The 15,911-nt window shown below is 44.7% G+C and overlaps 1 protein-coding gene across 4 annotated transcripts in view; it reads left to right on the plus strand.

The window, feature by feature from the left end:
* Positions 1 to 15,911, plus strand: part of CABIN1 (calcineurin binding protein 1) — a 1,446,726-nt gene that overhangs the window by 840,321 nt on the left and 590,494 nt on the right. For 2 of the 4 annotated variants that reach the window (XM_086942775.1, XM_086942777.1), the window contains exons 28-29: positions 2,728 to 2,814; positions 4,211 to 4,393. In XM_086942775.1, the coding sequence (XP_086798901.1) occupies positions 2,728 to 2,814; positions 4,211 to 4,393 (270 nt within the window). The remainder of the gene's footprint in view (positions 1 to 2,727; positions 2,815 to 4,210; positions 4,394 to 15,911) is intronic. The other 2 variants (XM_086942778.1, XM_086942776.1) reach the window with 1 other exon arrangement.

Below are 15,911 nucleotides of genomic sequence, written 5' to 3' on the forward strand. Positions count from 1 at the left end.
GCGTATTGTTGTATTTAGCCACAAATGTTAAGTTGGTACATTCCGATCTTCCCCCTGTCCTGCCCCAGTTGGGCTGACCCTTCCCTACATGTCAACGTTCTAAGGCACACTCCTGCCAGTACCTGACTGGCAGGGTTATGTCGTGTATGTATCCTTACTGAATAAAGGACTTCAAGCGACAGTGCGTGGTTCTTGCTTACAATACTGGCGACGAGGATGGGCTGACAGTGCGTGGTTCTTGCTGTGGATACTTATCTCCTTTTTCTTTTTCATTTGCTGCCCATCCCTCTGGCAGATTTGTCCCATTTCAACTGTTTTACTTTTCTGTCTGCTGGTTCCCACACCCAACATGATAAAGGAGTTACATTTCTACAAAGTCCTATGTTATGTAGTACAAAAAGTGAATAGTATATTTCAGAAAGGATATCAGATGATTGTAGAGATTTAGCAATTGGTTAGTAACTCTATGGTCAACGTGAAGGAAGCTTTTGAGGAGGCTATTGGGTGTATCTACTATATCAGCTTATGAGCAGAGGCCATCCACGGGTGAATCTGAAACAAATAGGCCAGGCACTAACATAGGGACCGGGGAGCAGGCATACAAGCAAAAGTTGGTTACCTATTTCTGTGTCACTGGTGATGTTAAAATGTTGTCTATGACCAAACTTTCATCTCGCGCCGCTACTCTGTGGAGCTGTTGTATTATGGGGTAGGAGATGTGTTGTATTTAGCCACAAATGTTAAGTTGGTACATTCCGATCTTCCCCCTGTCCTGCCCCAGTTGGGCTGACCCTTCTCTACATGTCTACGTTCTAAGGCACACTCCTGCCAGTACCTGACTGGCAGGGTTATGGATGTCGTGTATGTATCCTTACTGAAAAAAGGACTTCAAGCGACAGTGCGTGGTTCTTGCTTACAATACGTATATCGTTGTCTTGGATATTTCGGTGGGTAGAGAGTTCCGAGTGTGGTTTTGAAGTCTCCCAAGAGTTTCAAATTACAAGTTACATTGTATGGGACCAAAATGATCCTTTTCTAGTCCACAAATGGATTTTTTACAGGTTACAGGAAGGAGTTATTTATTTTCACTCTCTGGCAGTATTACAGAGCCATTGCACCAATACCAGAATGTGTAAGGAAAGAGTTTAATAGGATGCCATAGCCAACAGTAGCACATGCTACAGGTAAGTCTAATGTAAAAAAGATCACAGATTATCCATGGATTATTTTTGAACTCCTGAGCGTTTAACTCCTCCTTCTTCATCATTCATGCTACTTTATGTAAGCACAAGTTTTAGAGTATATATGTTATGTATTCCCAAGCCCTCCTTTTACAGTATCTAAAAATAGTTGCATTATCCAACACAATCTAAAAATGTGCTAGAAGAACTGCACCATCCTTGCCCAGTCGATCTTTTCTTCTCTTTTTTGCCCCCAGTGGTCTCGCTTCCTGTCTGATGATGATCTATGATTTTTCATCTTCCTAAGGTGAGCGCTAAGCACTCCAAGCAAAGCAGTACACCCAGAACCTACTTCCAAAGCTAGACTAATGTGACTACTATCCCCTTGTCTCGGATTCAGAGCCACTGATGGTTAATTGTAGCTGTGACTGACTCTTCACCTGCCCCCCTGACAGAGAGTTGACCCATCAAGCATTCCTCTAAAAGGAAAAAAAACATTGATCCCCTATGTGGAGTCCTTATTTTCATCCCAAAGACATGATATGCATCAGTAAAGTGTGTGTTTCCTGAATCTGATTTACGTGGAAATTGTGTTTTTTATACTGGTGGTGATGGTGACATATCTGCTGGTTAAAATGCTTGTCCCCCTCCAAGGATGCTGAGAAACCCAGTAATTACCACAAGGTTTGGATGGGTCCCCCTGATTTAATCTCTGTAGTGTGCTCAGTTGAGCCCCCTTCACTGCATTTGGCGGTATGTCAACTTGTATGTCAACTTGGCTAACAGAATTTTGCAGGCCAGAGCAATCTGGAATTAATCCCTATTCACTTGCTACTTGGTGAGATACCTCCCCTCATGCACATAAATCCAGGATGCTAAGTTCATAATAATGCACCCACCTGGTTCACTTGAGACATTAATGATTCAACCTTGTTAATGAGAAATTTGTGTTACACTCAAAATCCTTAGACAAGATCTTCTTAGTAAAGTGGGAAGAGAAACCTGAATACAGTGTAGGTAGAAACACATGTTTAGGTGCAAATGTTGATTTTTCAATCCATAATATCCTGCTAAAGTTGTGGGACAGTTCTCCCTGACAAAATATGCAGTTTGAACATCCACAGAATTAGCAAAACAAGGGAGACACCATTTTATGCATGGCCACACAGTTTGCCCTACGGTAAAGCGAAAAAGAAGGTATATCATCTTAAGATTTAATGGAATTACATGTTCATATGAATTCTGATCTTTTTACTTTACCATGACCTAACGTCATGTGACAAAGAACAAAATTCACTTTCCTGTCTTGAAGAAAAAAAATCAGCCCACATTCAAGATTCACTTGTCTCTTCTTTATCTTCCTCGTCAGCATTTCTCTCTGTCCTGATGACCAATTCTGCTGTCCCTTTGTCTCTCGCTTTTTTCATTGGTTTATAATGGGAATTCGGACAGCTTGGAAAGTGTCTATGGGAGTGGGGTAGCTCTTATGAAGATGTCTAGACTTAAGTATTCCAACAATGACAAGTTAATGTTGTCTCCCTTTCAGATTCTCTGGATCCTCAAAATCCACGCTCTGTAGGCTCTTGTAGTGTTTCCAAGACTTTGAGCTTATTTGTACAGTTTAATGAAGGAGGTGAGGCCAGCATCTTGAAATGCTTCTGTAGCACAATGTCATGTTTTCACATTTTCTGTCCATCAGTTTTAGCCTGCCATTTAGTCTCTTAACTTCCCACTCCACAATGTCTACTACCCAAGTGGATTTGTCACTTCAGCCTCCACTATTAAGATAGTATTATAAGCGTTTCTATTTCTTGGTCTTAAAGATCCCAAACAAGACTGTTTCACTGTGAGATTGTTTGCTGTGATAATAGTCTACCACTTTGTCTTCTAATCTTCTACCCATATGAGGAGAGCCTGGGTGTAAAAATAAACTCCCTCTTGTCTTTCACCAAGTTAGTTTTTTTCCTTTGGGATGCATTATTGACCTTTAGCTGGAGGTGTACTTCATTATTATTATTTTTTATCACTATCCTATTACAGGATTATACATAAAGCCAGCCGAGTACATGCCAGCCAAGCACTTGCTTAAAATCCACTCCAATTTGTCCATTGCTGCAACACGCTCATCTCCTCACTCCAGCATTGGGCTCCTGCAACACTGTATTGCTTTGGAACAAGTATACAGGGCTGTTAGGAACTCTGTTGTTTAGCGTGGACCTGCATATCTTTTCTATACCATCTGGGTCTTACCACCATCCCAATGATGAGACACATAGTTGGGACTGAGGATCCTTTCTCTTCTGACCCCAAAAATAGACTGCTTGATTGACCATGCCCTGCAAGGTCAGTGCAACATCTGGATTTCTAGAGTTGTAGATTTTACAGTAGTTACAATCTAGTATAAGGGCACCAATAACCTCTTTGTTTTTTCAGCTTAAAATTATTTTCTGGATTCGAGTTTTGTGCCATAGTTGGTTAAATGACTTTTTTAATTACATTTGCTGCTTTAAAAAAGTTGCCTACTTTTAAGTACATCGTCTTTTTATAAATATGTTTCCAATTGAAAGGCATTATTTATAAATGAATTCCTGGATATCCTGGACCTGTGTGGATAGAATTCCTCTGATGATGAATCTAATTGCAGATACAGAACTTTTCCTTATTTAGTTGAGGTCTGGTTTAACAGTTGATTCGATTTAATAAATCAAATTGGCTGGTAACTGACAGATGAAGTTTCACTTAGGAAGAAGTACATGGTATATCCCAAGCATACTTCTAAAATCATTTTGTGCTCCCATAAATGTTAGTATAGTAGTTGCTTTCTCTCTCCACAGCATTTCAAATATGCGTTACCTTTAACAAAACAGAATATCCCAAAGAGAAAAGTATCTATAAACAGTGGCAAAGCTCCAATTGCATATTATTTTTTTATTTTTTACCATGACCATAATTTCAAACACTTTACTACTGCTTTCCAGGGTAAGGGTAACTTATTCAATGACCTTGACTATTTTTATCCATTTCTGCAGAGCGCAGTCAAGACAGCACAGCTGTGGTACTCTCCGATTCAAATTCCACACAGGACATCTTTAATGAACCAGCCAGTTCCCAGGACAGTTCTAGGAAGCTTTATGGGGAAAAAAAGATGCTGCCAAGTCGCCCTGACCCAGTGCCACCTTACAAAGAAAATCATGCTTTCACAGAAGAGAGTGGTATGTTGATATTATGGTAAAAACCAGCCACATGAGACTCCTAGCCATTCACTGGTATGCGTAGAGTAGTCACATATGTCAGAAGAGTGCATGGATTAGGGCCTTTCTACAGGGATTTGTCTATCTGGATATATTCTTAAGTGTTGCAACGGTAACTGCTGTTGGAGGTAGATGCCAGGGAAAAAAGATTGACGACTGACAGTGATTTCTGATTGCTAATAAGACTTAAGAGAATGGGGACGGATGGCTGAATGTAGTACCCTATCTGTATGTTATACAAGATTTTACTGCCTGAAATGTTTTGGGGTTTTCTTAAACCAGGGTTCATTCATCACTGATAACGTATCCACAAATAGTGCAAATAGTAATCAAGTTAATGAATAATAACTATCTTATTATGGTAACTTAATTGAGCACATCAAACGATAAATGCATTTGGATTTGGAATGGAAAATTGCTGTGCCTCATTAAACCCATACCCTTTGAAGATTCAAGTTTTTGATGATTTTCTGAAACAAAGGGAAAATAAAGAGAATAATGTTGTAGGAAAAGGGATTTATATTAGGGATGGACAAGTTCCACCTCAAATGATCAGCCAAAGGGGTTCTACCCACTCCTCCTGGAGCATACCCTAGTTGAAAGAAAGGAGCCTCTCTGGCCTTCCTGAGGAACATTCCAATAGCTGATATATGTAAATCAGCTACCTGGTCTACACCACACACTTTCACAAAACACTACTGTGTGGACGTTCTATGCCACCAACAAGCTTATGTTGGTCAGGCAGTTCTTATACTTTTCCAAAACAATGCAACACCCACCGGCTAACCACTGAATTTTGAATGTATTTATTAACCATACAATTAATTAAAATAATTCCAGTAAAAGTGCATAAAAAACGAGCAGATAAAAGGATGGACACAGTAAAAAATATGGAGCCTACCGATAAAAGTTTGTCATTCATGTGCTATATCCCCTCCCCGCAACACCCACTCAATCTGCCATCACCGGGTCATTGTCATGAGTCCTTGTACAGAGTTTCCAAGGCACCTGCATAAAGCCTTGGGGGTTTTCTAGTTCGGTAGTCTATAGGTCATTCTCCTTGGGCCTTCCATTTGGAGCCATATGTATGGTACAATTTCTGTAGGACAGGTGAGTAGGATCAGGTCTCTGCATTTGTTTGAGGGGAAGCTGCATTATCCCCATTATTAGCTGTACTGGGCACCCTGGTTAAATGTGTTTGTTTGCAGCCTTTAAAGCCATGCAAATCAAGTGAGTAAATTTCCCCTGTCTCGCCAGGGTCATCGTGGTTGTATTAGAAAAGCACAAGGCTGATGCTTCGCTGCATGTCTTGATTCCCTTGATGATACAAACTGGGTGAAGGAGTCAACGGCGTCCATTCCTAAGAGTGGGGCAGCAGCACAGTAGGTGTAGCCAGAATTCCCTCATGTAGGAGCACAGTCTGCAGTTTGTGAGTTCCCCCTTTACGTGCCTGTTAGACCTGGCATCTTTGGTGTTGTTTCCCCCGGCTTTTTGCCTCTGCCTCCTGTATTAATGACGCTGCGCTGGATTTCGTTTTTGCTGGTTTAGATGCTTTGAGCACTTTGCCACTGCTGATCAGTGTCAAAGTGCAAGTGCTCCCTGTGTAAATTATGATTGTAATTGGTTATCCATGATTGGCATATTTGTATCACCAAGAAGTCCCTAGTAAAGTGCACTGAGTGTGCCAGGGCTGGTGATACAAATGCTACTAGTGGGCCTGCAGTACTGATTGTGCCACCCACATGAGTAGCCCTGAAATGGTTTCTCAGGTCAGCCACCGCAGTGTCTGTGTGCAGTCTGTGAACTGCCATGTCCTCCTGGTCAGTGTCCCCACTGACCAGGCCTAACCCTTCCCTTTCTGTACACATTGGTCACCCCTATGGAAGGCCCAAGGTACCCCCTTGAGCAGGGTACAGTGTATGTGAAAGGTAGAGCATGTACTAGTGCAGGTGACATGCTCTGGTAGTGAATGACAGCCATTTTCGTTTTTCACTATTGTAAGGCTACCTTACCCATAGGCTGTCATGGGGAATGCTGGCTACAGTGGCTACCAGCATATATTCCCATAGGAGCAAGGTAGGATATAAAAGTCTGGTATCCCTGAACTCAGAATTTAATAACACATCTTTTGGGAAAGGTTGTTTTTAAATCCTGTGTTTGAGAACAGCACTTTTAGAAATTTGCTGTTCTATTGTCTGACCTTTCTGTGTGCCTTGGCCTGTTTGTGAATTGACTGTCTGGTTTGAGAGTGACAGGGGCTGGGGACCCCACAGGAGGCTGGCTGAGTCTGCCCTAAGCTGAATGACTGCATCTTGAGTGGTGGGAGGGGATAGCCCCTGGGCCTGCCTTCCACAGTGCTGGCTCCACCTCCTGCTGGGCGGCTGATGACCCTGCCCCTCTCCCTGAAAGGAAAGGAGAAACCAGGAAAAGAAAGTACTCAAGGAACACCCAGAACTGGTTCAGACCGGGCTCAGAGCCCTCTTGCACAAAGGGAACAAAGACTTTTAGGGGTAGAAGTACAGGACCCCTGACTACAGAAAATTAGATCCTCCTGGAATCAAGAAGGAACCTCTGCCAAGGAGAAAGCTGAAACTGAAGAAGGAAGAATGTCCTTACGGTTCTCTGCTGCTGCCAAGGAGAGTGGAAGGACTTTGCTTTGTGCTGTGTCCCCTTACTTGAAGGAATCTCAAAGGGCCTGAAGAAAAGCTGGCTCCCTGTTAAGAAGTCCCAGGAACAAAAGGGCTTCACCCCCAGCTTCCCTGAACCCTACTGAAAGAGTTCTGTCCTTCCTGGAGTGCTTGGCCCATGTGTGGTGCCTCTGGAAGTTGTACCTGTGTTGGGAAGCTGGAAACCAAGATTTAAAGAACTTTCTGCAAAGTTTTATTGCATCGCTTGCTTGCAGAGCGCATCTCCGTTAATGCGAGGAAATTCCTGCTGCTACGAAGGCCGATCTCACCGCGGCGCCTGTTGCTGCTGCCAGAGTCGTTTGCGGGACGCACCAGTCCGGTGCGGGAAGATTACCATTGCTGTGAGTATCGTCGCAGAGCTTGCCGTCACTGGGTGAGATCATCGCACCGCTTGCTTGTGGACCGCATCACGTCGCTGCGAGAGTCGTCGCAGAGCCATCGCATCGAGGGGCCACAAGAGTAGAAGATCGACGTTGAGCCGCACATCGTCGACGCACCGGAGATCGTCGCTGCCCTGAAGATCGTTGCATCGTACCTTTTGCGAGCCGCTTCCACCAAAACCTGTGCACCGGTATCGCATCCCTCCCCGTACAGACCGAAGTCACTGCAACACTCCCGCTACATCAAGCGGGGTTGTCGCATCGCCTCCCCAGGGTCTCAGGAGTGACGCATCGCTTGCTTTTCACCACTACAGCTTACACTTGGAACTTTTGTCGCATTTAAAGGCACTGTTGGCTAAAACGTGACGCAACTGTGAACAATTCTAACGCAGCCTTAAGAAATCTTTTGAAACCATATTCTTGAACTGTGTATGTTGGATTTTTTGTCATTTTGGTCTTGTGTAGTTCAGAATAAATACCTTTATTTTTCTAAACTGTTGTGGAGTCAGTTTGTGGTGTTTTCACTGTGTCACTGTGAGTGTTGGTACAAATACTTAGCACATTGCCTTTGATAAGCTTGACTGCTCGTGCCAAGCTACCAAGGGGGTGAGCAGGGGTTATCTGAAGAGTGGTTCCTCCTTACCCTGACTAGAAGCAAGGGTCCTTAATTGGACAGTGTTACCCACCTCTGCCAACTCGAGACCACCAGTTCTAACAGTGCCCATGGAGAGTTAAAATCGGTGATTCCTAATGTGCATAATCTTATGGCGAGAATTTTGGTTTGGGCTTGTGGTGTCAGGGCCTCATTTAGGTAGGATTGTGCCTTGCCTGCCATGTAGGAGCTGTTCAGCGGGGCTAGGTGGGGACTGGAGTGAAGAGATTTAAAATCGAATTCAAATGACATTTCACAGACTTGTCTGTTTATGGCTTTTTTCCAGGCATTTCGTGGGATTGCATGTAATTGTATGCTCTTTTCCTCCATCTTTAAAGTCTTGAGCGCTTTGCCAAGACAAGTGTGCCATGGTGAGCTTGTCCCCTCGAAGATGGCTCTCAGTTGATGTCTTAAGGAATTTGTTGGGGCCCTTGTAATCCTTAAGTATAGTTTTATTATCTCATCCTTGGCACATCAATTCTGGCCTTACCATGCCTAGTGAGAGTCTTAGCCTTCACTTCCTTGCCAACCTATGGATAGAGAAGACTGATTTATATGCTTTGGCTGCGATGAGAAGGGCGTCCTGCATCCCCGGAATTCCTGGTGGCCATGGCTGATGGCTGGCAACAGTTTTGCCTTTAGGGCAGTCAATATTGGTCCGGCTGTCGGGCTTATCAGGTGTATGCTCAATTGCTTTAACAAGAATATCACCCAGATCCGCCGTATATAGGTTGAAGAGGATAGGAGCCAACACGCATCCTTGTTTCAGCCCGTTGTTATTTTGGGGGACACTGTGCCGGAGCTGGTTTTGACTCGCACCCAGGTTCCTTCGTATAGCGATGTAATTGCCTTCAATAGGTTTGGTGGAACGCCCCAGTATTCTAATTTCCACCATAACCTATTTCGTACCACTTTGTCGAAGCCTCTGCTGTAGTCAATGAAGCAGCAAGAGAGTGGTGGATTTGTCTTTTTTGCTGCTTCAGTTGCTAGGTGCTCTATCGCCAGAATGTTATCCATTGTCGATGACTGTGGTCTGAATCCGGTCTGATGGCAGGGGATGATGCTTTTTTCTTAGGCCCATGTCTCCAGGTCCTTCAATATGAGGCGGGCGTAAGCCTTGGCTTCGAGGTGGAGCAGAGCAATGAGCCTATAGTTTGATGGCTTTAAACGATCTCCTTTTTTAAAAATTAGGACTAATATAGAGCCCCTCCAAGAATCAGGGTTTTTTGCTTTCATTAAGGAGAGTTATAAAGAGGAGTGAGGACGGTTGCCCAAAAGTCAGGGGCCTATTTAAAAACTGGTGCGGGTATCCGGTTTGGCCCAGGGGCCCCATCGTTCTTCATGTTCTTAAGTATCTTAATAACCGTTTGAGGGTTTATCTGGGCTGCCGGTGTGTAACGCATCTCTGTCTGGTCTATGTAACCTTCAGGTGGATTTCGAGGGCTGGGGGTCAAATTTTCGGTCTTTGCCCAAGGTTGTTGGAAGTGGTCCGCCCCGCAGTTAGGCTCATCTGTGTTGCCTGTGTTTACATGGGTGATTGAATATAGATGCTTTACGTGGACCAGCCAGTCTTGTTCTGCCACACCGTTTTCTCTTTCAGCTCCTCTGCTGCTTAGCCGGTTTATATGTCTCCATAATCCTGCTAAATTATTCTGTTTAAGCAGGGAGAAGACTTTGATCCATTCCCTCTCTATGTGGGCTTTTTTGTGTTCCCACCATTTCTTTCTTAGGGCTGACCTCTATGCTGCAATCGGGGTCCCATCCGTTTGTCTGCCCCCTCTTTTCATTATTGCAAGTGCCTTGCGCAAAAGGCGTTTGCTGTCGCCTATGTCCTTAGGTGATTCAAAAAGGGGGTGGTGATGAACAGAGTGTCTGAATTAAGCAGACCACTCTTACCCAGTCAAGAGATCAGGGCTTGATCCATCACCATTATTTAGCTCACTGCATCACCCCAGTTCAGAACCTGGCTATATGCAAATTAGTCTGACCCAGTGCCTCATGGGAACAGGGCAGTCCAAACTACCAAGCCAATTCTTCACCGGAAAGGAGACAAGCTACCGGGGACCGGTTTCTGGCAAAAAAAACGGTGATGGATCAAGCCCTGATCTTTGGACTGGGTAAGAGTGGTCTGCTTAATTCAGACACTCTGTTCATCACCACCCCCTTTTCTGAATCATTTTTGTCCACCATGAGCGTGGAAGGGTATACTCAGATGTGAGTCCCTAGCTCATTGCACCATCAGGATTCAAGCAAGCCGGGCCGAAGACGGCTGAAATGCCAGAAACCGGTCCCCGGTAGCTTGTTTCCTTCCCAGTATAAGAATTGGCTTGGTAGTTTGGTCTGCCCTGTTCCCATGATGCACTGGGCCAGGGTCAGACTAATTTGCATATAGCCAAGTTCTGAGCTGGGATGGTGCAGTGAGCTAAAAAACGGTGATGGATCAAGCCCTGATCTTTGGACTGGGTAAGAGTGGTCTGCTTAATTCAGACACTCTGTTCATCACCCCCCCCTTTTCTGAATCATTTATGTCCTTAGGTGGGCGGATGCTTCTGGCTGTTGATTGTTTTTTGGGCCTTGAGCGTTGTTGCTGGGGATGGCCCAAGCTTGCATCTCCTCTACTGTGGTCTCCCAGTTTTTATCGTGAAGACGACATTGCTGGGATCTCATCCTGTTTTAGATCCAGCCAGTTTCGAAGCCTCACGCCCGTCTCATCTGTCCATCTAATTCTCTTGAGGAGGCTATGATTTTATTCTCCTCTGGACTCTTCGATGGTTTGGAACTTCAAGGCTGATGGAAGTTCCAGCTTGAACACTGCTACTAGTGGCATGTGATCGCTTTCCGACCTATCCTCGACTGTGAAATCTTCCAAAATGGCTGCCATTGTTTCACTGACCATGATATAGTCGATTCTCGAGATGCCCCGGAAAGTCTGCTGTGGTTGCCCAACATTTGCGTGTGGTGCTTTTGCAGCGTGAGTTGAAGATAACTTATGATTGTCTAGTAAGTCGTGAAAGGGTGCGGCCCTTTCTGACCCTCGATGTGGAAGTGCCGCATTGTCGAGGTCCTTCATGTTAAAGTCTCCAGCTAGAATTACCTGATGAGTTTTATATTTAATTAGCAGGTCGTCTAATTCCCACGTTGGTGTCTCCAACTGGTCTTTCATGCTGGTTTGTGCTGGGTTGACATAGCAGTTTATTATTAGGAGGCACATTGGCTGTGAGGTGTGTTTCAGGCCTTCCATCTGAAGGGCTTGCAGCCCGGATGAATTCAGGTTTATTCTGGTCACTGCGAGGGAACTACCATGTTTTATATAAACTGATAAACCGCCGGAAGGGCGACCAAAAAGGCTCTTTTTTATTGCTGTAACATGATGTTCATAGAACCCTGCCAATGGTGATTTAGATAAAGCCCAGGTCTCTTGAAGGCAGAGTATGTCTCCTGTTTCCAGGAATCGCCTCAGGTTTTTGTTCTCGCCCATCTTGCCGCTTCCGTTGATGTTCCGTGAAATTAATGTTAGGTTCTTCTTGGGAAATGGTCCTCCCTTAACCTCGCTCCTGCCACTGCTTTTGGGGAAGACTGTTTTACAGTCTATGCACATAATGTGTTTCTACAGCCACACATGCCTGGAACGGGAAATATTAGTTGCCCTATAAGCATCTGCTCATGGCATGTAGTGCTGTTGATTCATATGTGCCCACACTCCTCCACGGACGCCTGTGGTCATTGCAGTATTTTGTAATATCTCTTTTTCCTTTTATGCATGGACATCTCTTTACTTATTACTTCGTTTAACGTCATCATAGGACTGCTGCGACTCCCTGATGTAGGCCAACATCCAGGGAGGAGTGCTGAGAAAACAGAATATAGAAAAGAAAGAAATGATACAGTAGGGATCCCTCAGACAGTTTTAATATTTGTTTCGCTGCGTAAGTGGGTATCCGCTGTCTTTATTATGGATCCCACTTGGCAGGATTACAAATTCAAAAACAGGGTATATGGGCAAGCAGCGACACTATTACCCTGTCTCTCGTATCAACATCTTTTTGCCATAGATTACCAACCTTATGGGTTGATGGCATTCATCAGGATACGAATCCCTAAGAACATTTTTATATTTTTACCCTCCTAGCTTTTTCAATGTATGGTAGGGAACTGCTAGGGGATTTTAATTGCCCTAATTGTAGACACACAGTCTATGTACCCAAGTTTTATCAAGGATGATCCAAACTCGTGTAAGCACATGAATGCACAGACTACAGGAGACGCTCCCCTTCCTGACAAGGAGAGTAAAAAGCAACACACAGAAGGCAAAAGGGTAGCAGTGCAATCATCCACAGATTAGAGGATTTCCGTCTTAGTTAGCCTGCTCTCCTGCAATAATTGGGCTCTTTGGGATGAGATAGAGGAACTACATGTTCGAGGCATATGGGCTGCAGATGGTACATTATGAATAGATCGCCATCTGGTGTTGGGCTCGGATGATTGCACTTTGTTTTTCTCTTGGAGAGTCTTTTGTATCTTGGTGACTCCTCCCTTGGTTGGTAGTGCGCATGGGCATCGGCTCCATCCTTAGATTGTTTTTTTCCGCCATCGGGTTCGGATGAGGATCGAGACGCTCCAGATCAACTTCAGAAGAAAGTGATTTATCGGCGCGTATTCCCTTTCCAATTCGACGGTATTGTTATCGAACGCGTTCATTTCCATTCCGACGCGTTGCAAATAAAAAATCGAAGAGAAAAACTTGGATCTACGTCGAAGAACAGGAGGCCTTTCTCGACGCAGTCAAGCCCGGAGTCCATGGAAAGGACTCCATTCAAAAAATGTCCAACGTGTGGTGCTAAGTTCCCACACAAGGACCTACACGAGGTGTGCAACCTCTGTCTATCGCCTGAACACGAATCCAGGGACTGCGAAGCCTGTGCAGCATTCTCCTCCAAGCTAACGATTAGAAATCGTCGAGCTCGAAGACACGAGGTTTCCAGAATGCAGGCGGAAGCGATCCCAGAGTTGTTCGGAGACGAGCAAATCGAGGAAGAAGAAGAACAGTCGGGGTCGGAAGGGGACCAGTCGGAGACCGAAGAACTCATCGATCAACAAACCGTGAGTGACGACGTCCCCTTACCGAAAAACCGACCCCGTGCGGTAACGACCCCGCCCTCGGGCCCGGTCAAACCGCTGAAAAAAGTTTCCGACGCCCCGCCCTCGGGCCCGGCAACGAAACCGAAACTGAAACCGAAACACTCGGACTCCCACCATGTCGGATCCGAGAAAAGGGCGACATCGACTTCGGCACCGAGGCTACATGCAAAAGAGAGCTCGGTATCAAAACATTCCATGTCGAAACATAAATATGACTTATCGCCCAAGAGACACTCGATACCAAGAAAGTCGGAATCGAGCAGGCATTCGGTGGCGAAAACAACAAGATCTGACGATCGAAAACAAAAGCACCTCTCGGAACCAGGACCTTCGGTACCGATTCAGGAGCAACAGACAGATCCCAAACAAAAGATCTTGTTTATTGATCCACAAACTGGGAAAGTGGTCACAAAGAAGAGAAAGAGTGAACAGTCAGAAGATAAACCTCTTCCTTCAAAAAAGAGAACAATGGGGACGAATATAACTCCTCCTGCTTCTCCTCGTCCTAGAGTCACACCCTCTTCTCCTATTCCTCACAATAGGCCAAATATTCCTACACCTTCCACACCAAGACCAGCTACACCTCAGTCAGAGGTAGACAGTGATCTAGGGGAGGGAGAACCTCAGGGGGATGACGAAACTATCCCAGATGAGGAGGACCCATGGGAAAATTATGATGTAGGGTCAGATGAGGACAACGACCCAGAGCTATATCCCTCAAAGCCTTCACCACCTGATGATAACACAGGGTTTGTGCAGCTCATTAATAGGGCAGCAAAATATCACAAACTAGATATGCACACAGAACCTCAAATAGAGGATTTCTTGTTAGAGACTCTACCTAATGCACAGAGAACATCAGGTACTCTTCCTATGTTAAAGGGTCTTCTTAGTCACACAGAGGAAATATTCGAAAACCCAGTGAGAGCCAGGGTGTTAAACCCGAGAATTGATAAAAAATACAAAGCGGCTCCAAAGGACCCAATATTTATTAGAGGACATGTACCTCTAGACTCGCTGGTGGTCTCAAACGCTCGCAAAAGAGCAAACTCATTATCTACAGGAGAGGCTCCTCCACCAGATAAAGAGTCGAAGTTAATAGATGCATCAGGCAAGAGAGTAGCATCTCAGGCAGCGAATAGCTGGCGTATAGCCAATACACAAGCACTACTCGCACGTTACGACAGGGCACATTACGATGAGTTAGAAAAACTTCTCATACATCTCCCAAAAGAACACCAGAAAAAAGCAGATCAATTAATACAGGAAGGTAAAATAATAACCAATACTTCCATTAAGTGTGCATTAGACGCAGCAGACACTGCAGCAAGGTCTATTAACACCAGTGTCATGCTAAGAAGGCATGCATGGCTTAGAATCTCAGGATTCAAACAAGAAGTACAAACAGCCCTATTGAACAAACCATTTGATCAGAAAACATTGTTTGGTTCAAGCACAGACGAGACATTAGAAAAAATGAAGAAAGATACAGAAACGGCTAAGTCAATGGGAGCATTGCAACAGCCAACACACAGAGGTTCCTTTCGTAGATCCACCTATAGAGGGGGCTCAAAGAACACAGGAACGAATCAGCAATCCACATCTTTCACACCAACATCACCCAGAGGTAATTCAAGAGGCAGTTACAGAGGTAACAACAATAAGGGTAGAGGCCGCGGAAATAATAACAACCGCAACGCCTCAACACCAAAACAGTGACTTCATAGAACTCCCCCCAGACCACATAACACCGGTCGGGGGACGTCTATCACAGTTCCTACCTGTCTGGGAAAACATCACGTCAGACAAGTGGGTGAGACAAATTATCCAACATGGTTATTGCCTAGAACTCACAGCTACCCCACCAAACATCCCCCCCAAACAGCGTCCAATGAGTCAAGATCATCTGACATTGTTAAGAGAAGAAGTGCTAGCACTCCTACAAAAGCATGCAATAGAGAAGGTCCCAAAGGATCAACAAGGAACAGGAGTATACTCTCTATACTTCCTGATCCCCAAAAAGGACGGGTCCCTAAGACCAATATTAGACCTCAGACCTCTCAATGCTTACATACATTCGGAGCATTTCCACATGGTCACGCTCCAACAAGTACTTCCTTTACTGAAGAAAGGGGACTTTCTTTCTACACTGGATCTAAAAGACGCTTACTTTCATATCCCAATTCACAAAGCCCACAGAAAATACCTAAGGTTTGTGTTAGAAGGACAACACTATCAGTTCAAAGTCCTTCCGTTCGGTGTCACAACAGCACCAAGAGTTTTCACAAAATGTCTAGCTGTGGTGGCAGCACACCTAAGAAGACAACAAATACATGTCTTCCCATACTTGGACGATTGGCTAATAAAGGCCAAGTCAAAGGAAGAATGTCTTCACAACACACAGAAGACAATCCAATTGCTGCACCACCTAGGGTTCACGGTGAACTACAAAAAATCACACCTGCAACCAAACCAGATTCAGCAATACCTGGGGGCTACAGTAGACACAGAGAAGGCAATAGCATACCCCAACCCAATCAGAGTACAGACAATGGTCGGGTTAATACAAAGATTTCAACCACAACACTTACTACCAGCACGAGTGTTTATGCAACTATTAG

This window comes from Lissotriton vulgaris, chromosome 11 (assembly GCF_964263255.1).
Source record: "Lissotriton vulgaris chromosome 11, aLisVul1.2, whole genome shotgun sequence".
Lineage (NCBI taxonomy): Eukaryota > Metazoa > Chordata > Amphibia > Caudata > Salamandridae > Lissotriton > Lissotriton vulgaris.